Genomic DNA, 24,184 nt, shown 5'->3' with positions numbered 1-24,184 from the left:
AGAAAAAAATTATATAATTAATATTTCTCTAGTCAGAACCAAAATTCTTTGCAATAGTTGTGTTATACTTATTAGAATAGTGCCCACGACATCAGTGGTTTTTGTGTAAGACGGCAAAAGACAAACAAACTGAAATACTAATGAAACTAATAAACCAGGTTTTGTTCTTTGCTCAGCATTAGATATATTTATTTGATATTAAATTGTCAAATATCGAACTAAATTTATCAAGAAATAATTAATTAAAGAAAAATACATTAATATGCAATTAAGAATTGGTTAATAGTTTTTATTCAATTTTCCGTTATTTATATAATTGTTCCTTATTAACACATGCCTTATTTACCAATTAACATGGATGATTCAATAGATAGAAATAAATATTAATGGTTAACCATTAATATAAATGGTTACATTAAATTGTCAAATATCAAACTAAATTTATCAAGAAATAATTAATTAAAAAAATACATTAATATGCAATTAAGAATTCGTTAAGTTTTTATTCAATTTTTCATTATTTATATAATTGTTCCTTATTAACACATGCCTTATTTACCAATTAACATGGATGATTCAATAGATAGAAATAAATATTAATGGTTAACAGTTTTTTTTATGATTTCACTCCTCTGATTTCATTAATAATGCAATAAAAATATTTTATTATTAGTAAACACTAGAAGCCATAGAAACGTACAGTAGATATGTAAGAAAATGTATAAAAATACTCACATGTAAATTGCTGTTTTATTGAAACAACAAAAATAGAATTTTCTTTGTATGTGATCCGTAATCCGTAAATATCGAAGTTATCGAATATGAATTAAAATTTTTGAATTGAATACTATTACACTTGCACTACTGTTAACTGCTTGTCACACAATTCAAAAACAATCTAAACTAGGTTTCATACACGACGCCTATTTATAGTATTGTATTCTCAACAAGTCATTACACAAAGATATTCTTGCTGATGTAAGCTGGACTCACCGACATGCTCGCCTACCTGTACCTGCTTGTTGAGACCTGTCGGCGGACTTGACCGCCGATTGGTTATAACTTGCATTTTGTGTGTTTACCTGGAAAATAATGTTACACTACGTTACACAACAGGTGAAACATGTATGAATAGTTTTTCTAAATTTTCTTATCTTCTCTTCCTTCTTTATGCTTTCACCGCCCCCTTATTTTTATTAAACGCCCCCCAAATGCACCCAAGGCTACTGTCACCCCCCTTGATTGTTCCACTGTGCCCTAGGGGGCGGTATTGCCCACTTTGGGAACCAGTGCTGTAGATTGACATTGCTGAATGTTATTCTACAGGCAACCATATGGCTGTAACACCAAAGTCAAAAACTAAGTTTCTGGTAAAAAAGATTTCATATATTTTAAGAAAATGCTGCATACAGTACTAAATATTGAAAAATGGGTCTATTACCTTATTTTATCATTTTTTGCCTCATATAATTGTCCATAGGTGTCTCCTGTATGAGATTCCAATGGTAGTCTGCCAAACATATTTGGACTTCATTTCCCCTGGTATCTTTTTTCCATTTGAAAAATACCTTGAGAAATTCTGGTGAACAGGAACAGAAAACCCCAAGGTCTACTTATGGAAGTTTACAGGAAGCCTACAGACACTGGGATCATCTTAAACTACAACATCTTAAAATTACAAATCCTGCATCCCTTCTCAACAACAAACGGTGTTCTCAAGTCCTTCATTCTCAGAGCATACAGAATTTTTGAAGAAGAAAACCTCCAACAAGAACTACAAACAATAACCAGACTTGCCTTCAAGAACGGATTTCCTCTACATGTTACTAACAGAGCAATAAAAGACATCTCTAAGACCTTCACATAACCCCAACCCAGCAGGGTCAGAAGAACCACCATAATATGCATACCTAATATACCAACAATCAGTACAAAAATAGCAAAAGAAGCAAGAAAATATGGAATCACTTTTTTAAGAGTTCGGCCTTTGTTAAGCAGATCCTAAAACAACAGCCCAATAACCCCAAATCTTAGAGGAGCTATTTATAAAACAGAGTGTAGGTGTGGGGATTAACATATATAGGAGAATCATATAGAAGACTAAACTGTAGAATCAAAGGACATAAAAAAGATGTACAATATGGAAGAATTCTAAAATCTGACACAGCCCTAGATGCATTTCAATGTGGGGTGAGACACGAGATTTCAACAATGCTAGAATCCTCTCTACAGACAAGTACAACAGAAGAAAATTTAAAGAAGCTTTCTTCATAAATACATGTTCAGGGCCTCATCAATTAACAGAAAAAGAGAATCGAATTTAACCCTTAATATTTCCACCTATTCAGCAAGAAAACAGTCCAGATAAGGATAAGTTGTATGTAGATAAGGAAGAGCAGCCTACGTACAACCTCCTAGAACCAGCTGCACAACAACCACAAATGATCGGAGTATGCAAGTAAAGTTCACTCCAAGACTTCCACTCCAAACAAGAACTGCTGGATCCAGGATAATAACACTTGGCATCTTACTATTGGTCAATAGAGTGGAAATCCTTCATAAATTTCCTTCACTCAAAAATTAACTGTCAGCAGCGGCTCTTGCGAGTATGCACATCAGGTTTTGGAAGCATTGGCAAGCAGGAGTCTGACAGCAGGTAATGAATTTTACTTTTACATATGTTTATCCATATTATTCTTAATCTCTGTTTTCTAGTGTAACCCAAATGGAAATTTAGCCTAAAATCCTTTAGACTTAAAATTCACAATTAATATTTATTGAATATAATTAATTACAAATGTTCCCAAATTGTAACCCTTTATTTTCTACCCCTAACAGCATAGTCTCATGATGGTTATTGGTAAGATGCCTGAATTGTCACCTTAAATGTATAGTGGTTGGGACTATAAGCTTAATAAACTACGTTATTAATTCCTTGTGGTATAAGAGTGTCATTAATTAGAGTAATTAATTTTTTTGGAGCACATACTTGATCTTGATCTCCAACCTTACATCCAAAATAGAGATCCATAGGCTTTTCTCACAAGTTATGATAGTGGCTTCTGCTGCAATTTTAATACTACTTCTCTGCAAATGTAGAAAAAACTAGCAGGCTTATTTTGGCAAGAACGTTACACATTTCATGTACTGTTCAGGTATGCACACATAAGAACACAATTAAAAATAATTGTAGATTTTTATTTCTCATTTTAAAACAGTTCATGATTTACACTTATGCACACAACACTTGATCACTTTGTTCACCACTCCCCCTTTGAAACACATACACTTCTTGAAATACACAAATTCTTCCCTGGTGTGGAATCTACTTGTATATATATATACTGGTAGAAAAGTTTGTAGAAGGCTCAATGTTTCTAGAGAACTAGGTTGAAAGTTTTAGAATCTTTCAGAAACATCCTGATCTTTCTTCAGCACATAACAATATTCTAGAACATTCGAGAATGTTCTTAAATGTTGAAGAAAGCTCCCAAATGCTCTAGAAATCTCCCAGAACTGCTCTTCTAGAAGAGCAGTTCTCAACTGAGATTTATGGACCCCTTCAAAAATCAAAACAAGTTTGTGGACCCCTATATACATATATATGTAGGGGTCCACAAACTTTTATATATATGTATATGAAGGGATATTAAAAAGTTTGTACCCTGATTTACACAAAACATCAGTAGGAAGATGCTATTTCTGATGTGAGTTGTCGACATATTCAATAACTAACGCTTGAAATTTCATTCCTGTAGGTGATCCTGTAGGTACACCAGAGATGGAGCCCGGAATCTGAGGAAGGATGCTATGGTTGACAAAGTGGCGTATCGAGCAGTGATCAAGTTCTTGCATTTGCAGGGCAAGAAAGCTCAGGAAATTGACAAAGAAATGAAAGCTGTGTATGGGCAGAATTGTCCATCCTATGACATTGTAAAAAAGTGAAACGGGAGTTCCATTGCGGTCGTACGAGTCTTTGACGAGACAAGAGAAGGAAGGCCATCAGCATCCACAGACAGTGAGGCAGTTGCAAAGGTTGAGCAGCTGGTGCTGAGTGGCAGACGTGTGACAGTTAATTTTAGCATTAGTAGAGGCATATGGTGCAAGAAAGGAAGCTCATGCAGCATTAGCCAAAAAAAAAAAAAAAGAAAAAAAAAAAGCAGCTCCCAGTTCACCCCTCGTTTGTTCCAAATACCTGTCCAGCTCAGCCTTAAAATTCATTTAGGCTATCAACTTCCACAACAAAGGATGGAAGTCTGTTCCACCAACCAACTACCCGCTCTGGCTAAAGGCAAACTTCCGCACATCTATCCTACATCCGTCTTTCCTCAATCTCAATTTATGACCTCTCAGGTGATTATTCTGAGCAAGAGGAAGTATCCCATCAGCACTGAACATGCTCAAACTATTCAAGGCTTTATACACCTCAATCAGATCACCTCGCAGGTGCCTAGTCTCCAGAAACTGTAATTTGCAAAACTTAAACCTTTCTTTGTAAGAGCAACCCTTTGTTCCATTCACTAATCTTGTTGCCCTTCTCTGTACTCGTTCCAACAGCTTCACATCCTTCTTAAAATGAGGCATCCAGACCTGTACACAGTACTCAAGGTGTGGCCTGACCATTGCCATATACAAGGAGATAATCACCTCCTTATCCCTGCTAGAAAAATTCCTGTGTATCATTGACAAGACACCATGAGCTACTCTTGAAGACAATCTGCACTGATCAGAAAACTTCATATTTGCCTGCACAATTGCCCCCAGGTCCTTTTCATTCTCTACCACTGTCAGTGTAGTACACAGAGTTGATACGTTACTCTGGGGTTACTGCTTCCCATATGTAGTACTTTACATTTGTCAATGTTAAACTTCATTTACCACCTCTCAGCCTATCTGCTCAACTTTTCTAGATCCTGTTGCAGCAGTGTACTGTCATTAGTGTCAATAACAACCCTGTCAACCTTCGTATCGTCTGCAAACTTGGACATTAAGCTTCATATACCATCATCAATATTATTTATAAATAGAGAAAACAATAATGGACCCAACACTGAACCCTGAAGGACTCCACTAATAATATTAGTCCACAATGAGCAGTGTCCATTGATTACTACTCTCTGTCTTCTCCCACTCAACCATCCCTTTATCCATAGCAGCAATTTGCCTCCAATGCCACACTGCTCCAATTTGTTCAGCAGTCTTCCATGTGCAACAATATCAAAAGCCTTTCTAAGATCCAAATATATGATATCAAAGTTATTTCCTGCATCCAGTTCCTTTGTGACCACATCATAGTATCCAGTCAAATTGGTCAGGCAAGTCCTCCAGCTGAATTTCATCACAAATGCAGTGGGAATTAGTTATCGGTCTGCCCACAACATTTTACATGACCATCTGCATATGTCTAAGGTCTCCACATAATGGGTTCCAAGATTGCTGATGCCTTTTCAGAAGCAATGTTGAATGCAATGTTCTCGGCAACCGTTGGATTTGTGCTACTGCAGCACCCACCCTATTCTCCTGACCTAGCGCTGTCAGACGTCTTATTTTGAGAAATGAAGAAACCATTGCATGGATGCCACTTTAATTCTTCTCAAGAAGTCAGCAATGAAGTGGAATTGTGGTTTCAGGCAAAAAGTGCAGACTTCTATGATCATGGCATTAAAAAACTGATCGATATATGGGAGAAATATGTTATTATACATGGAGAGTACATAGAAAAGGAATAAAGTTCCTGTGAAGTTTCACCTTTCTAATGCTATTATTTCTAGGTAGGGGTACAAAAATATATATGTGTGTGTGTGTGTGTGTGTGTGTGTGTGTGTGAACACTGGGTTTTCTGAAAAAAAATTCAAAGTTTTGTGTGAAACAACTCAATTTTATCCTTAATTTTATACAGATATATAATAATAACTTTATCATCAATTTGCTATACATAGAATGAATAATTTGAAATACATATACAATTATATATTATCAAAAATAATTAGTGCTCTATAATGTAATTCACTGTGATTCTATCAGTACATTTTTTAAGAAAATAAACACATATCACTTAATATGTTATGAAAGTTTCATGGACCCTCTGTAACTGGTCTACAGACACCAATTGAGAAATGCTGTTCTAGAACAAAAAAAAAAAAAATAAATAAATAAATAAATAAAATAGATGGAAAAGATGATTAAACCAACTACAGGTCTTGGTCTTCGGCCATTAACCTACGATATTTGAAAACTGAGGGTGATGAGAACTTTTTAAATAGATGTCTGAGATTTTGAACATACTTGCTCTGAGAATCTGTTGAAATTATTTCAGGGAGGAAATTGATGCCTCTAATAAAGCAAAGATCATTAGCCATTCTTCAAACAGCATATATTAAAATTCATATATCTTAAGCATCATTCATTAAACTGATACCTTTTGTTCAGCAGGTGGTGGTGTCAACTCATGTATTTCTTTCCAGTCAAGTTTGCTGTAATAAAAAAAAAAAGAAAAAAAGATTAGATTTGCAATAGAAAAGTTGCAGGTTAGCAAAAAAAAAAATAAAAAAAAAAGAGATTAGTAAAACTGTTAGTTAGGCTTGAATTGCAGCCTATAGAAGTGTGTGACCATAGAGCTACAGTAATGCCATGAGATTTTTAATGAAGGTGAAAAATGTCATACAAATACAACAGAAATAAAATAAATTGACAGTCTGCATTGATATGCTTTTCTGCATAAGCTGTTTTCATTAATCTTTCCTATTGAACAATACATTGCTGATGTATATGGTTTGTCAGTTTCATTTCCAAAATATAATTTTCAGAGGATGATATTTAATGTGAGAGGAGTAATGGCATAAGGTGCATAAGTTCATTTTTATGAGGTCTTGATGAATTCAGCAAGACCTCATAAAAATTCTCGACTTCCTTTTGCACACCTCTCTCTTCACTCTTGACATTGCACATTATGTTACAAATGTATTTGCACGTGTTCAGTGGCTTAATGAGAGCACTGGTCTACTGAAAGATATATTAGGCATATAGCATTCATATCATGAATTCTTATATGAGTGAGTATTTATGAGTATACATGCAGGAGATCAACATTTTCTGGGTGTGACATACTTTGAAATCATAACAAATATCAAAATTATGAATGGTAAGAGGAAAGGGGTGGGAATTAGTAAATAAATAAATATCCATTTATTTGTTATGCCAAGTGAATACATAACTGATTGAAGACAATATACCTGACATGGCTGAGGCCAGAAGGGTTTACATGAGATCAAAAAGATACATAAATAAGAACAAAATGAGCTAATTTACATCAAATATAATTAAAACACACAACACATCTTACAGGTTGGCACTGATAGTTTCCTTGGTAATATATATCTCAAATTATAATATATCAAAGTTAAAGTTTTATATGGCAAAGAATGATAGCTGGGTCGGAGACATGAAGCACCTGTTGTTTTGAAAGCCACATCTCATGGAGAGGCAGAGCTTTAGGAAAGTTGATGTGAGAATGAAAAATAAGTTTAGTATTGAAGAGTACAACAAGATCTCTATAATAGAGAACAATTCAATCAGCTGAGATCAAATAAAAAGGGTAAGGTTAAAATAAATTTTTCCTTCCCTTGGGGGAAGAAATGTGGGCATATATTTCTTTCTCCCTGTGGAATTCCAATAGATATTTTTTAATTAGAAAGGAATTATTAAACTCTAACAGAAGGGATCTATAGAGGAGGGATCTCCGTATAAAAAAGAGCAACTTACCTTGTACACTTTTTAACAGTGTCAAATGCAGAGGATGAATCAAGGTAGTTAACATCTGATTTGTTAACTTGTTATTAAGAGATTAAATCGAAGAAAAGTAGTTTCTAGATATTAGGATGGTACAGACACCCTTCTATAGTGAATGGGAGAATTGGGCCATGAAGTGGCAACTAACATCAGCCACATGTGCAGAGCATCCCACCTCCTCCCCGTGGTGTGGGCTAGGAAGATTTGCCTGGCAAAAGTGATGCACACTTGTTCTCTCTAATGGGGCTACCAACCCTGCTGGGGCTATCAAGTCTTGGGCCAAAATCTAGAAGAAAACAGGAAGTCTAGCAGCTGCCTGCTGCCGGCAAAGTGATACCACCATGTGATGCGTGATCATCCTCTGCCAGGTCTGAAGACTCGCCAGCATCAGCTGTCCCTCCAACTTGGATCTGTTCAATATGTTTGCAGAGCTTCACCATCAAATCAGGCTTGGGTGTCCACATCAAGAGAGCTTATCCCTCTGAGGCCAATGCCAAGATCAACATAGCAAGAGCCAGAGCCTATGGTCAGAGGAAGAGATTCTACTCTTAGCCACAGCGGAAGTCGAATTACAATTAGTTTAGAGATAAGAATACAAAACAGATGCTTCATATTTGGTTTCCAAATCAATCCACTGATGCCATCAAGAGCTGCAGGAAGATGTTACTGCTCCCTTGGTTCCTGTTTCAGATGCTACAATTGTCTCTGCTACTACTAGTCCAGTCCTTCAATGAGAGATTTCCAGTTCTGCACCTCCTTGTGGTTTTTCTGGAGAGCTGGATCACTGCCATCATCAGGTGCTACTTCCACAACAGTTCTCTTCCAAGGTCGATTTCTCCTCTTCACCAACTCTATCAGTGTTCATTATCTGGGAAGAAGTAGTCTTGGAGAGTCCTGGTATTTCAGAGGGGAAGTAACAGCTTTATGATCAGATAATTTCATCTTTGTCACAGCTTCCAGAACCAACATTTAATTGTTGGCTCCTGAAATCCTACTTGACTGAAGCCCTGGATTCTAGGCTCGATTTCAATTAGCTTGACCAGTTTATAACCATTGTGCTGATGGATACAGATGTAACGATTCACAGACCTAGAAGGAACAAGTGCCCTAGGATTTGTGGAGATTCCCATCAACCAGGGAATAAATGTCTACAATGTAAAGGACACAATATGCTGAACTCCAGACCCTTTATTCCCAGAATTGTAGATGTGTCTTTCAGATTCTTGATGACATCAAACTAGAGTTGGGGGCCATTGATTCTAATGAATTCTTCACACTCTGGAAGAACTTGTTCTGTCCAGATGATGCCCTTAATGAAGAATCCAATCTGGCCACTAGAATTACTAACAATTTAGTTTTTCAGGCCTTGTACAAGTCAATTATTGTACAGGAGTTGAAATCATCATTTCCAGACCTGGATCACATGGAGTGCCTCTGATCATGCTGCAGAATATACCTTTCCAGGTGCTTATGGATCTTTATCACATCTTCCTGTGGTCCAATGGGTTACCTAGATCATTATATCAAGCTTTCACAATACTCAAACCCAAGAAGAATGTGCCAACTTCCTCAGCAGATTTTAGACCCATTTCAGTTTCTTCCGCTCTACTCAGAACATATCACAAGATATTGGCAAGAAGAATTTCATCAGCTATAGTTCTTGATCCAAGCTAGAAAGTTTTTCTTCCTGTCAGTGTTACAGATTCTGTTATCTTACTCCAGGAAGAATCTCAAACATCTACTACTGGCTACTTTAGACATTCAAAAGGTCTCAAGTATCAAATTCAGCTCTCCTTGAAGCCTTTCAACATCATGCTATTCCTGCTCAATTCACTGAATCTAATCACCAGCTCCAATCCGCTTCTACTACTACGATGAGGTATCTTGGAAAATCCTGAAGCATTCGATCTAATAGAGGAGTGAGACAAGGAATCCTTTGTCAACACTAATATTCAACTTAATTATAGATCTCCTCAAGGACCTCCCTTCATATGTTGGTTATCCCTTGAAAGGTTCACATTGACTTGAAAGGTTATAGTGTCAATGCTTTGGCATTTGCCGATGGCCTCATCTTAGTTGCCAATACAACCACTGGACTCCAGTGTTTACTGGAGAGAATCTATTCCTTTCTGAGTAAAAGAGGATTGGAAATAAACTGATCAAAATCCTGGACCTCCCTGGTTCATTCTAGGAAGGATAAGAAGACTAAAGTGCAGTCTTGCACATTTCTTCTTGGTGAAGAGGCTTTGCCAAAAAAAGATGTGTTGGACAGTTGGAACTACCTTGGGGTAGAGTTCTCTCCTTCAGGAAAATCAACTTTCATTGCTGATATCGACGCTGCTGTTGAGTAGGCTCACTCGAGTCCCCTTATAGCCTCAGCAGAGGCTCTTTATTCTTAAGGTTTTCCTAACCCCTAGACTATTTCATTGTCTAGTTCTGGGTAGAGTCACAGCAGGAAGGCTTAATACCCTCGACCTACGAATTAGATCAACAATTAAAAAATGGCCTAGACTACCCAAGGATGTTATCTTCTTATTTCTAAGCAGATGTCTCCACAGGGGGTTTGGGGATTCCTTTCCTTAGGTGGGTTATCCCAATCCTAAGGAAGAGGTGACTGGAAAGACTCCAATACTCTGTTTCGGTCCTCATCAGACACGCTGCCAATCTTCCCTCCATGAAGAGCTAGTTGAACTGTACCAAGAGATTACAAATCAATGGTTGGTTAGAGATAGACTCTTAACAAAACTTAAAGAAAGATGGCAATCCCACTTTCATGGATCATATGATGGCCGTGCTCTGGAAGAGTCACCTAAAGTGCCAGCTGAGCATCATCGGGTTGGAGATGGAACCAGGCTGCTGTCAAGTCATACCTTCCTTACCCTCTTCATGACATCAAGAGGACGATCTAATGATCGGAATTGTAGGGTGGGGTGTCTAGCAGTAGAAACTCTGGTCCACATTGCTCTCAGGTGCCATAGGTCGCATGGCACCCAAGTTAAATGCCATGATGATGTTGTCAACCTAGTAAATAACAGACTAAGTCAGAAAGGCTGGATGACTCTGATGGAGTCTCAATATAATACTCAAGAAGGGTTACATAAACCAGACCTTTGGGTGAGGGGAATGTGCCTATATTGGACCCACAAATCGTGGGCTCAAGAAGTGTTACATAAACCAGACCTTTGCGTGAGGGGAATGTGCCTATCTATTGGACGCACAAATCGTGGGCTCAGATTATACTAGAAACTTCCCACCAATTGAAACATCGATATTATGAAATGAATAACAGTCTCAAGCAATTAATTAAAGAAAGATTTGGGTTAATTTCTATTGTCTCTACAATCACTGTTTCATATAGGGGGGTGCTTTACACCATCTTCCCTCCTATTATAGTCCATGGGGTTAACTAGATCAGATTTGAAAATAATTTCTGAGTTCTTCAGGGAACAGTTGGCTGCTGGCAGGTTCACCAGCAGATGCCTTCTACTGAATGATGAACCTGTCATACTGGTGTTGTATTTGCACATTTGTAAAGGTACCATGGTCTTATTCGTGGGAAATTAGGAAAATAAAAAAATCATAAAAAAAAAAAATCTAATATGTTAACTTGTGGTTGACAGATCAGATCCAAGAAAAGTAGTTTCTAGATGATTATGATGGTACAGACACACCCTGCTTTCTATAGTGAATGGGAGAAAGGAGGACGAGATGGAACTTGAAGTTAGAAGAGGCAGAATGGACTTTGAAATAATTAAGCAGTGAGGAGAATATGGCAATAGGCCACCAGTCTTTTAAAAGTTTATGATTACAGACTTTAGGAATGGGAAAAATAGAGTACTCAAATAAAGTACAGGATGGAGGGGAAAATTTGTCAATAAGTTATTTGTTAAATAGACTAATAATTCTAAAATGTAAGTGGTGGCAAGCTTTATAACAAAGTTGGGGATATTATAAGGCCCAGGAGAATTAGAGGGAACAAGTTATTAATGGTTGTATTGAGATCCGAAAGATTAAAGGAGAATTCAGATAAAAGATTCCCACAGAAAGAGTTGGGAGGTGGGACTGTGAGATCAAGGTCATTAAATCTGCTTACATGTTCAAGACATGCCAGGAGTTCAGAGGAGTAATTAGTCCGAGAGGGAAAAATCTTTTTTTTACGGGAGGGAGGCAGGATGCCAAGAATTTGGAAATTTTCATTTTTGTGTGTGTGTGTGTGTGTGTGTGTGTGAGAGTGTGAGTGAGTGAGTGAGAGAGAGAGAGAGAGAGAGAGAGAGAGAGAGAGAGAGAGAGAGAGAGAGAGAGAGAGAGAGAGAGAGAAAAACAAAGGTTACATGAGCCTGAGTAGAGAGGTAACATTTAAGGTCAGTGGGGGCTTTCTGCTTTGCTCGAAAACACTTCTGCTTAAAAGGCACAAAGTTCCCTATCCCATTAACATTTGTAAATTGATGTGATGTTGGTCACCATGGAGGCAGATGTAGCAATGCAAGCCAACTATTTTGAAATCAGAGCAAATGCAAGGTTAAGAGGGAAAGAAGAAAGCATAAGCCAAGGGAAAATATTATGGTCAAGTGCTGATAGAATATCAAGGAATATAGGAGAACAGGAGAGCTTTATTTTTACAGAAAGATGTTATTCTTGACATGAGGTAAAAAGGAGATCTGTAATTTTAATATAGGTAAAATGAGAAGTTGCGGGTCAGAACACGAGCATGCCAGGGTGGAAGGAACTTCTTTGGTGATGAATACAAATGCAGACATACCTCGCTAATATGGTGGGTTAGGTTCCAGACCACTGCTGTAAAGCGAATATTGCCTTAAAGCAAATCACAGCCTGTTTTTCGCCAGTGCATAAAAAAGCCTAAAAACATATTTACACTATCAATTAAGTGCAAGATAGTGCTAGGCCTAAAAAAACAATGCAAAAGTAAAAATAATAAATTAAAAAATTGCTACAGTGTTGTATTGCTAACCTTAAAACATTTTCATCCTTTGCTTATGGTAACTGACAAATGAACATTTTAGAAGAAGTAATTATGGAAGGAAGGCTGAAGGAGATAGCGGAGCTTCATCATCTGAGCCTTCAAATGAATCTTATTCTCTTTGCTGGTGGAGAGTCGTGCCTTGATGTTGAGATGGCAGTTGAATGGTAGGGCTACTTGCTGCTGAAGGTTGGGTGGCTGTGGCACTTTCTTAAAATAAGACAAAACAAATAAGTTTGCCTCACTGACTGATGCTTCCTTTCGTGAAGGATTACTCTGTAGCATGCTTTACTGTTTGATAGTATTTTACCCACTGTACAACTTATTTCAAAATTGGCGTCAATCCTCTCAAAGCTTGCCACTACTGTATCAAGTGAGCCAACGTAGTATTCTAAATCCTTTGTTGTCATTTCAGCAATGCTCACTGGATCTTCATCAGCAGTAGATTCTATCTCAAGAGTAACCTTCTTTGCTCATCTACCAAAAGCAAGTCCTCATCCGTTAAAGGCTGATCATGAGATGCCAGCAATTCAGCCACATCTTCAGGCTCCAGTTCTCTTGCCATTTCTACCACATTTGCAGTCACTTCTTCCACTGAAGTCTTGAACCCTTCAAAATCCTTCATGTGGGTGGGAATCAACTTTTTCCAAACTCCTTTTAATGTTGATATTTTGACCACTTCCCATGAATCATGAATGTTCTTAATGGCATCGAGAATGGCAAATCCTTTCCAGAAGGCTTTCAATTTATTTTGCCTAGGCCCATCAGAGGTATCACTATCTAAGGCAGCTATAGTCTTAACAAATGTCCGTCTTAAATAATAGGACTTGAAAGCAGCAATTACTCTTTGATTCATGGGCTGCAGAATAGATGTTGGGTAAGCAGGCAGGAAAACAACATTAATCTCCCTGTACATCTCCATCAGAGCTCCTGGGTGACCAGATGCATTGTCACTAATCAGTAATATCTTGAAAGGAATTTTTTTTACTAAGTAGGCTTCGACAATAGGCTTAAAATATTCAGTAAATCATGTAGTAAACAGATCTGCTGTCATCCAGGATTTGCTGTTCGATTTACAATACACAGGCAGGCTAGCTTTAGCATAAGTCTACCATTCTGAAAATCCTAGGGCCCTAGGATTTTCAGAATGGAAAATGAGCATTGGTTTCAACTTGCAGTTACCAGCTGCATTAGCCCTAAGAAGAGAGTCAGCCTATCCTTTGTAGCTTTGAAGCCAGGCACCGACTTCTCCTCTCTAGCTATGAAAGTCCTATACGGCATCTTCTTCCAATATAGTGCCGTTTTGTTGCCATTTGAAAATCTGCTGCTTAGTGTAGCCACCTTAAATTACCTTAGTTAGCTCATATGGATAGCTTTCTGCAGCTTCTACATCAAGCACTAGCTGCTTCACCTTGCACTTTTATGTTGTGGAGATGGCTTCTTTTCTTAAACCTCAAGAACCAACCTCTGCTAGTTTCAAACTTCTCTTCTGCTGCTGTTTTGCCTCTCTCAGCCTTCATAGAATTGAAGAGAGTTAGGGCCTTGCTCTTGATTAGGCCTTGGCTTAAAGGAACATTGTGGCTGGTTTGATCTTCTATCCAGACCATAAAAACTTTCTCCATATCGGCAATAAGGCTGTCTTGCTTTCTTATCACTTTCGTGTTCACTGGAGTAGCACTTTTAATTTCTTCTCCTTTGAGTTCACTACTGTGCTAACTGTTTGGCGCACTAAACCTAGCTTACGGCTTATCTTGGCATTCAACATGCCCTTCTCACTAAGCTTAATCATTTCTAGCTTTTGATTTAAAGCAGCTTGGGGCTCTTCTTTTCACTAGCACTACACTTAGGGGCTATTGTATTGTAATTAATAATTACAATAATAACAATAACACAAGCAAAAAGTTTGAAAAATTTTGTAAATTGCCAGAATATGACACTGAGACACGAAGTGCATAAATGCTGTAAACAGATTGAGTGTGGGTAACAAAACAGCACCAGTCGACTTGCTCGGATTCAGCTGATGTGCACGTCACTGCAGAAAATTCTCTAAAGAGCAAGGCAAGCGCTGAAAATAATAAACATGAATACAATTAAAAAGTGCAGTTTAGCGAAGTGCCTTAAAGCGAGGTATGCCTGTACTGAATGGCCAGTTGACAGTCTGGCAAGTGTTGCACAGATTCCCAGTGTGGCTCAAAATGTTTTCCATGGATTTCCGTGGAATGTTTTTCCGTGGATTTCAGTTTGAAAAGTGATTTCAGTTTAAAAGCATATGTAGAATGAAATGATAGCGGTGGTTAATTTTCTTCAACATAGAGACTGAGCAGAAGATCCAGTAGCAACAGGAATCACCTGATGGTGGATGGATCCAGCCAGTGGAGTACATCAGATCTAGTAGATGCATACAGCTGGGATTCGTAATTAATCTTAGACTGCAGACGTGCATGATAGAGGTGCAGAGAATCAGAGAAGACTGCATGCAGAATATTCCAACCTCTTGTGTGCACTTCACATGTAGTTGATGGGCATGTTGTAGAAATGTCAACTTTCCATCAAATACAAGTCGCAAAAATCTAGTCTTCGATACTACTCAAATGGCATTTTGTCCAAGCCTCAATTCAGGTCCAGGGTGAAGATTATTGCTTGTGAAATAATGTACACATACAGTTTGTTTTCAGTGAGAATCTGAAGCCTTTTGTCACTGCCTAGGGGTTCAGGTATTCAATGGAGTTCTGCAGTTATCGAGAGATAACTGCAGAATTCGTGTTACATGATTGAGGAAATATGCTGAGATCATCAACATAGAGAGCACTGTTTATAGTTGGAGGAAGTTGTTCTGTAATGGAATTCACTTTGATGGAAAAAAGTATGACACTTAAAACTGATTCCTGAACCTCCCTCTTCTTATAAGAACTTTTTATATCATTGTTCTTTCCAAGTTCCTGTCTGATCCACTCGGAAAGAACAATAATATAAAAAGTTCTTAATAAAAATGGGGAGATGACACCAAAGGCTGATGCTATAGAGGACTTTTAAAATACCAAATATCCAAGTTGTGTCATATACCTTTTCCATATTGAACAACAAGGACATCAAGTGCTTTGTTTTAAAAGGAAAGCATCTTGTACGGATGTTTCCAACCTAGGTCCAAAGTGGACCTGTTCCTTTGGAAGTAGCATTGCACTCTGAAGAGGAGGCTGTTTGCTTCCAAATACCATATAAGTTGGGCATTGACCATTCTCTCCAGAATTTTGCAAAGACAGCTAGTCAGGGCAATGGGATGGTAGTTTTTTGGGACTTTAGGATCTTTTATTGACAGAAATAGCAAGAACAATTGCCTTTTTGCAGGAACCTGGAAACTGCTTCTCTATAAAGAGACTATTATACAAAAAGGGTAGGTGGCCCATGGTTTTTACTAAGAGATGTTTAATTGTTTCATAAACAGTGTGGATTTGTTGAGGCATGGGGTGCATGTAGTTTCTGAAAGGTTTGATTGTCCAAGGACTGTTTCCCATAATGACAGAAGAAGTTATCACATGAGGGTATGCACATTTTCCATGTCTTAATGTATCTGGCACTTATGAATATTGGTCAGATATATATTCCATTACTGAATTCACTCTTATAGGCAGATTCCTGTTTACTGAGGATCATAGAGGTGAAATACATACTGAGATGGAATGTATTTTAATACATTCCCTCTCAGTATGTATTTTAATTGCATAATCAAGGAGCAGCATTGCCGACTGGACTAGCCGGGTGGGTAAAGTGCCTCACCGGCAACCCAAAGGTCACGGGTTCGAATCCACCTCGGGCTTGGATCAGAGTAGAAAATGCAAAAACCTTGGGAGGTGCAATATGGCCACAACTAACAAAAAAAAAAAAAAAAAGGGGAGCAGCATCTTTCTCCAAAGGTGAAGTGGAGGTTCATTGGCTTCTATATATAAGCTTTCAGACTGAAATAATTAGTAATCTGAAGATGTCCTGAATTCCCCAAGAGAAATCCCGAGTGAACTATGTTGTACTGAGTGAAGACATGCTAATAGTATCTTCTGAGTAGAATCATAAACTGGGGCTCCATAATCTAATCAAGATCTGATCAGAGCATAGTATAGGTGGAGGAGGATATACCTCCCCATGTCATAGACAAGATGACTTGAAGTGTGTTCAGCTTTTTCATAGAGAGTTTGTGTCTGCAGCATATGTTTCTGGAATGTCAGTTTCGTGTCAAACATTACACCTAAGAATTGGAAGTGGTATCAGTTGAGTTCCCAGTAATAATTCAGATTGTGGATGTAGCTGATCCTTTTTGAAAAAGTGATTGGCTGTAGTTTTTGAAGCCAATGGTCAATAACCATTATGTGAAGACCACAACACTGTTTTGTTTGTTGTAAGCTGCAGTTGTCCTTCAATGGACTGTATATTCTGTGAGTGGCAGGATATTTCAAAGTCATCGGTCCACATTACCCAGAATGTTCTGTGATAAACTGTTTATTCTGATAGCAAAGAGTGTAGCGATGAGTACCGATCCCTGTTTTACTTCGATACTACTCAAATGGCATTTTGTCCAAGCCTCAATTCAGGTCCAGGGTGAAGATTATGCTTGCGCAATGTACACAAACGGTTTGTTTTCAGTGAGAATCAGAAGGAATTTGTTGCTGCCTAGGAGTTCAGGTATTCAATGGAATTCTGCAGTTATCAGGAGATAACTGCCAAATTCGTGCTGCATGACTGAGGAAATATGCTGAGATCATCAACACAGAGGGCACTGTTTATAGTTGGAGGAAGTTTTTCTGTAATGGAATTCACTTTGATGGAAAAAAAGCATGAATTGAACGACAGGTTGTGAAACAGCAGTGTAATAACACATTTGATATATATGAGGTCAGTGTTTTTACTGTTTTGGCATGAAATTTTTATGGCCGGATGCCCTTCCTGACACCAACCCTCATCTTTTATCCAGGCTGGGGATATGCAGTGGTCACGGGCTCAAACCCTGGTCTAAACAAGAAGTGTGTGCTATGCACTACTGCTCCTGCCCACCTGGCTACGGAGGTGCCATTTTAAGAAAAGTCTCTATGACGTTGGAATCCTATACAACACAGATCTTGAAGAATGTCATAGTGCCAGGTGGTGCTACATGCTGCATTTTCAATATACAGGCATACCACAACAAGATGTTCTTTTCCGATAAATGCGTTTCATATGTCACACTCAGCTTTCCACAAGATCTAGTGTGGATCGGTTTTTGCCAGTAACCATACTGATTATGATTAATGATTGAGTGGGATTCCAGGTACCATATGAGTCTATTGTGAATCATATTTTCTAATTTTACAGGTTTAAGGAAAGCTAACACTGTTGAATGATACCACGAGCTAGGATAATGGCTTTTGAAGAAGAACCAATTCAGAAAAAGCATTAGGGAGTTTAGGACCTTTTTTGTCTAGGTGTTGCAAAAGAAGACAATAAAAAAAAGCCAGGAGTTGATGTACCATTTGTTGATCTGTTTAGAGCATCCTGGAGCTCCAACACTGCAAAGAATTGATTATATGGAAGTGACAGCCTTGTGCTAAAATTTAGTTTGTATTGTTTAGCCTTTTTTTTATGCTCATAAAAAGATGGTTCGTATACAGACATATGTGAGATTTCTGCAAAATTTTCTACCAGAGCATTAGCTGTTTCTATTGGAGATAATAAAATTTGTCCATTCCATCTCCGTATTGGAGAGGATGTCGGTTGAAATCTACCATTCATTTTTTTTTTTTTTTTTTTTGTCCCAGATTATTCTGCTGTCAGTATTCATTGTTATAGTACAGGCAAACTGAATTCAAGAATCTTTTGTAGCCTTTTCCATTACAAACTGTGCCTTTGCTTTAAGTTTTTTGAAATTTCTTAGTTGCTGGATGCTTATGAAACAGGTTCCATGCTTGGATTTTCTCTTTTTTTGGAAAGTTGGCACACATCATTCCATCAACTGTATGGAATTGGTTGCAGCAGTCAGAATTTGCATTGTGGCATGTTGTGTGACATCACCAATGGATTGGTATTTGATGATTTCATCATCAAATGAGATGTTTGAAACAAATAAGTTTCAATTAGCCTTGGAAAAATTCCATCTTAAGTGGGTTTTTCTGCCTGAGGGATACTAGTTGTTTGAATTTCACAAATAATCAGGTAATGGTCAGTGCTTAGTGGGTTTTGTCCAGAGTTGACCAATGGGTGAGTGGAAACAATGTTGGAGTGCAAATTGTCAGGTGTATAGCTGTAGTTATTCTAGTGGAGAAATGAATGTAAGTACCAGAATCAATAATCAACAATGTTAGATTGTTTGTCAAGCAGTGAATCCAGAATTTTTCTTCATATGTCTGTATGTTGGCAACTCCAGAGTTGGTGATATGCAGTGTTGAATCCAGAGTGTTTGCGCTGGGGGGATGTAAACTTTGGGAGGGGGGAAATGTGTTATTTGGTTTTTAGGAGCATTAGCAACTAAGACCATATTGCTCCGGGAATATGCGGTGGTCATTCCCTGACCTTTCCGCATCCTAAGTATTTGGTGGTGAAGGGCTCAAACCCCAGTCTAATCAAGAAGCGTGTGCTCCGCACTGCTGCTCCTTCCCACCATTTAGGCTACTGAGGTGCCTAAATGGGAAGCATTCAAGGAAGTATTCTTGGAAGCTACTAGGCTTTTAATACCAACAAAGAAATATTGTTGGTATTAATGAGACTTATGGCAGAGAAGTAAAATGCATGGGTTACATATAAACTATTAGGTGGTGCAGAAGCCTATGGTAGATATATGCTGGTCTCTAATCAAGTCACACAGGAGGTTAGACAGGCAAAGGCAGATTACAAGAAATCCTTGGCAAGAGATGCAAATAAAAACAGCAAAGAGTGCTTTACTTAGGTAAAGGAAGGGGATGAATCAGATTGGTCCACTTGACATCGATGATTTGAATGTTGATGATTTTGCTTAGGTAGCTGCCAAACTGAACGAGTACTTTGCAACTAAGTTCACACATGAGAAGACATTCAGGGAGGGGAATGCCAGAAGTTTACCAGAGTGCTAAATGAGTTTGTAATAACTGAGAGCAAAATGGAGCTGAAATTATTGAAGTTAAACCTAAGAAAGGCAACTGAGTTGGATGGGATCTATCCAGTCACATTAAAGGAGGCAGCAAAGGAATTAAGCCAACCCTTAGCCATGATTATGAGAGCTTCCTTCAACTCAGGGGAGGTCTCCGTGGACTGGAGATGTGCAAACGTGACCCCCAATTCACAAAGGGGGGATATAAAAGTGACAAGAGTATTTACAGACCTGTTAGTTTAACTTCTATTCCGGGGAAATTAATGGAGGCACTGGTGTTAAAGAAGCACTGAAGGATCATCTAGACAAGACTGCAGTTATAGTCCAGAAATAGAATGGGTTTGTTAAAGAGAAGTCTTGTCTGACCAATATGATTAGATACTATGATGTGGTCGCAAAGGAACTGGATGCAAAAATAATTTTGATATCATATACTTGAGTTTTAAGAAAGCTTTTGATACTGTTGCACATGGAAGACTACTGTACAAATTGGAGTAGGATGGCATTAAGAGCAAATAATAGTTAAGAAACAGGTGCCTCCGTAGCGTGGGCAGGAGCAGTAGTGCATAGCACACGCTTCTTGATTAGACTGGGGTTCAAGCCTGTACCCACCAAATACAGAGGATGTGGTAGGTCAGGGAATGACCACCGCATATTCCCAGTCCGGATAAAGGGTGAGTGTTGGTGTCAGGAAGGGCATCCGGCCGTAAAAATTGCATGCCAAATTAAAAACGCTGACCCCATATAATAATAATGGGAAAAGGGGAGGACAAAAAAAAAAAAAAAAAAAAATAGTTAAGAAACAGCATAAAATCTAAGGAAGTGCATCCAGTTGACATGAGTGGACAGTGCAGTGTTGAGTCAGTTTGGTGTGAAATAAGCACTGGATAAAGGGATGGTTGAGTGGGAGAAGACAGATTATCAGTGAATTCCCCATTTTTGTTGTTGGGCCCATTGTTTTCTGTATCTATTAATGATATTGATGAAGGTATATCAGGCTTAATGCCCAAGTTTGCAGATGATAAGAAAGTTGGCAGGGTTGTTAATGACACTAATGACAGTGTGCTACTGCAACAGGATCTAGAAAAATTGAGCACATGTGTAGGCTGAGAGTTGGTAACTGAAGTTTAACATTGACAAATGTAAAGTACTGCATATGGGTAGCAGTCACCCTCAGAGAAACATATCAACCATTACTACACTTAGGGTAGTGGAGAAGTAAAAAGACCTGTATATAATTCTGCAGTCAGATATGAAGTTTTCTGAACAGTGTAGACAATCTACAAGAGTAGCTGATGGTGTGTTGTCAATGATATACAAGAATTTTTATAATAGGGAAAAGGAAGTGATTATACCCATGTATAAGATTTTGGTCAGACCACACCTTGAGTACTGTACAGGTCTGGAGGCTTCATTTTAGGAAGGATGTAGAGCTGCTGGAATGAGTACAGAGAAAGGCAATGAGATTGGTGAATGGAACAAAGGGTTGCTCTTACGAAGAAAGGCTCAAGTTCTGCAAATTGCTGTGTCTGGAGATTAGGTACCTGTGAAGTGATCTGTTTTAGGTGTATAAGGCCTTGAATGGTTTGAGCAAGCTCAATGCTAATGGGATTCTTCCTCTTGCCCAAGTTAATCGCCTGATGAGATATAAATTCAAATTGAGAAAAGGCAGTTATAGAATAGATGTGCCGAAATTTGCCTTTGGCCAGCGGGTACAGACTTCTATCTGGCATTGTGGAAGTTGACAGCTTAAAGAAATTCAAAGCAGAACTAGACAAACATTTTTAGAGAATGGATGGATGAAATGGGAAGGTTTTTTTTTTTTTTTTTTTTGGCTGATGTTGTATAAGCTTGCTTTCTTGCATCTTATGTCTCCACGAATGCTAAAGTTGATAGATTATATAAATTGAAAGAACTGGACAAACGTTTGGAGTGAATGGATGGGTGAAATGGGAAGTGTTTTTTTAAAACTTGCTTTCTTGCATCATATGCCTCTGTTAATGCTAATACAAGGACCTTGTATGTGCTCACTGCAGATATTTCATCTCTCAAACACATTTTCAATTTTTTTGGATGATGATATGTCCCTCCAATTCAACTGATGAAGGGGTGAGAAATTGATGGCAATTTACCATTCAGTTTTTTAATTATTTTCAAAATCAATAACGTATTGGTATATTTGGTGATAGTAGATGCAAGCTAAATCCACGAATCTTTTTTTTGCTTGTCTTCTTATGTGATGTACTTTGGCTCTAAGTCATTTGTAGTTCATAAGGTTATTACTTGTCGGATATTTGCAGAACAAATTCCATGTTTATTTTTTTTTTCCTTTTTTGCATTAGTGCACCTGCATTCCACCAGTGATCAGTAGGTTTTTGTTTTCCTACAACGTGATTGTGGTATTGCTAATTTGGCTGCAGCCAGTATTTATTGTGTTGTATGTTCTTTGCATGCGTTGAATAAAATGAAGAATCAAAAAGCCCTGGGGGAAGATGAAGTTACTGTAGAGTTGTTAAAATTGTGAGGAAGAGAAATGACACAAAAACTGGCAAGACTCTTCAAAAAATGCATTAGAAAAGGTGTGACACCTAAGGAGTGGAATAATGAAATCATAGTTTTGCTGCATAAGAAAGGAGATAAATCAAAAATTGGAAATTATAGACCAATTAGCTTGTTATCCCACATCTACAAGTTGTTCACAAGGGTCATTACCAACAGATTAGAAAGAATACTTGATGAGATTCAACCGAAAGAGCAAGCTGGCTTTAGGACAGGATTCTCGACTATGGATCACTTTCACGTAATGTCACAGCTAATGGAGAAAGCAAATGAATATAAAACACCATTATTAGCATTAGCATTAGTAGAGGCATTTGATGCAAGAAAGCAAGCTTATGCAGCATCAGCCAAAAAAAAAAAAAAAAAAAAACCACTTCCACTTCACCCCTCTGTTCGTTCAAAATACCTGTCCAGCTGAGCCTTAAACTTATTTAGGCTATCAACCTCCACCACAAGGGATGGAAGTCTGTTCCACCAACCAACCACCCGCTGGCTAAAGGCAAATTTCCGCACGTCTATCCTACATCTGTCTTTCCTCAATTTGAATTTATGCCCTCTCAGGTGATTTTTCTGAGCTAGAGGAAGAATCCCATCAGCATTGAGCATGCTTAAACCATTCAAGGCTTTATACAACTCTATCAGATCACCTCGCTGGTGCCTAGTCTCCAGACACTGTAATTTGCAAAACTTAAGCCTTTCTTCGTAAGAGCACCCCTTTGTTCCATTCACTAATCTTGTTGCCCTTCTCTGTACTCGTTCCAGCAGCTCTACATCCTTCTTGAAATGAGGCCTCCATACCTGTATACAGTACTCTAGGTGTGGCCTGACCATCGCCTTATACAATGGAATAATTACCTCCTTATCCCTGCTGGAAAAATTCCTGTATATCATTGACAATACTCCATGAGCTACTCTTGCGCCCGTCTGCACTGCTCAGAGAACTTCATATCTGCCTGCACAACCACCCCCAAGTCCCTTTCATTCTCTACCACTGTCAGTGTTGTACCACAGAGTTGATACGTTGCTCTGGGGTTGCTGTTTCCCATGTGTAGTACTTTACATTTATCAATGTTAAACTTCATTTGCCACCTCTCAGCCCATCTGCTCAACCTTTTCAGATCCTGTTGCAGCAGCATAGTGTCAGTAGTGTCCTTGACAACCCTGCCAACCTTTGTATCGTCTGCAAACTTGGACATTAAGCCCGATATACCATCATCAATATCATTTATAAATACAGAAAACAATAATGGACCCAACACTGAGCCCTGAGGGACTCCACTAATAACATCAGTCCACGATGAGCAGTGTCCATTGATTACCACTCTCTGTCTTCTCCCCCTCAACCACCCCTTTATCCATAGCAGCAATTTGCCTCCAATGTCACACTGCTCCAATTTGTGTAGCAGTCTTCCATGTGCAACAGTATCAAAAGCCTTTCTAAGATCCAAGTATATAATATCAAAGTTATTCCCTGCATCCAGTTCTTTTGTGACTGCATCATAGTATCCAATCAAGTTGGTCAGGCAAGACTTCCCCTCAACAAAACCATGCTGTGTCTGAGCTATAACTGAAGTCTTGTCTAAATGATCCTGCAGTGCTTCTTTAACCAGTGCCTCCATTAATTTTCCTGGAACAGAAGTTAAGCTCATTATGTCTGGCATTTGTGGATTATGAAAAGGCATTTGACTCCATACAGCAATGTTTTGGGCACTGGAATGACAAGGCACAGATACCCCATATATTATGATTTTGAAGAAACTATATTCCCTTGAGGA

General features: G+C 38.3%; 1 protein-coding gene across 5 annotated transcripts in view; it reads right to left on the bottom strand.

Moving 5' to 3' along the window:
- Positions 1-24,184, bottom strand: part of LOC150083087 (sorting nexin-14-like) — an 842,525-nt gene that overhangs the window by 157,927 nt on the left and 660,414 nt on the right. For all 5 annotated transcript variants that reach the window (XM_090377020.1, XM_090377024.1, XM_090377023.1 and 2 more), the window contains one exon: positions 6,419-6,473. In XM_090377020.1, coding sequence (XP_090233146.1) covers positions 6,419-6,473 — 55 coding nt within the window. The remainder of the gene's footprint in view (positions 1-6,418; positions 6,474-24,184) is intronic.

Source organism: Mastigoproctus giganteus, chromosome 7 (assembly GCF_048544385.1).
Source record: "Mastigoproctus giganteus isolate SK-2022 chromosome 7, ASM4854438v1, whole genome shotgun sequence".
Taxonomy (NCBI): Eukaryota; Metazoa; Arthropoda; class Arachnida; order Uropygi; family Thelyphonidae; genus Mastigoproctus; species Mastigoproctus giganteus.
The sequence above is the reverse complement of the archived record's forward strand: the minus strand, read 5'-3'. Positions and strand labels throughout refer to the sequence as shown.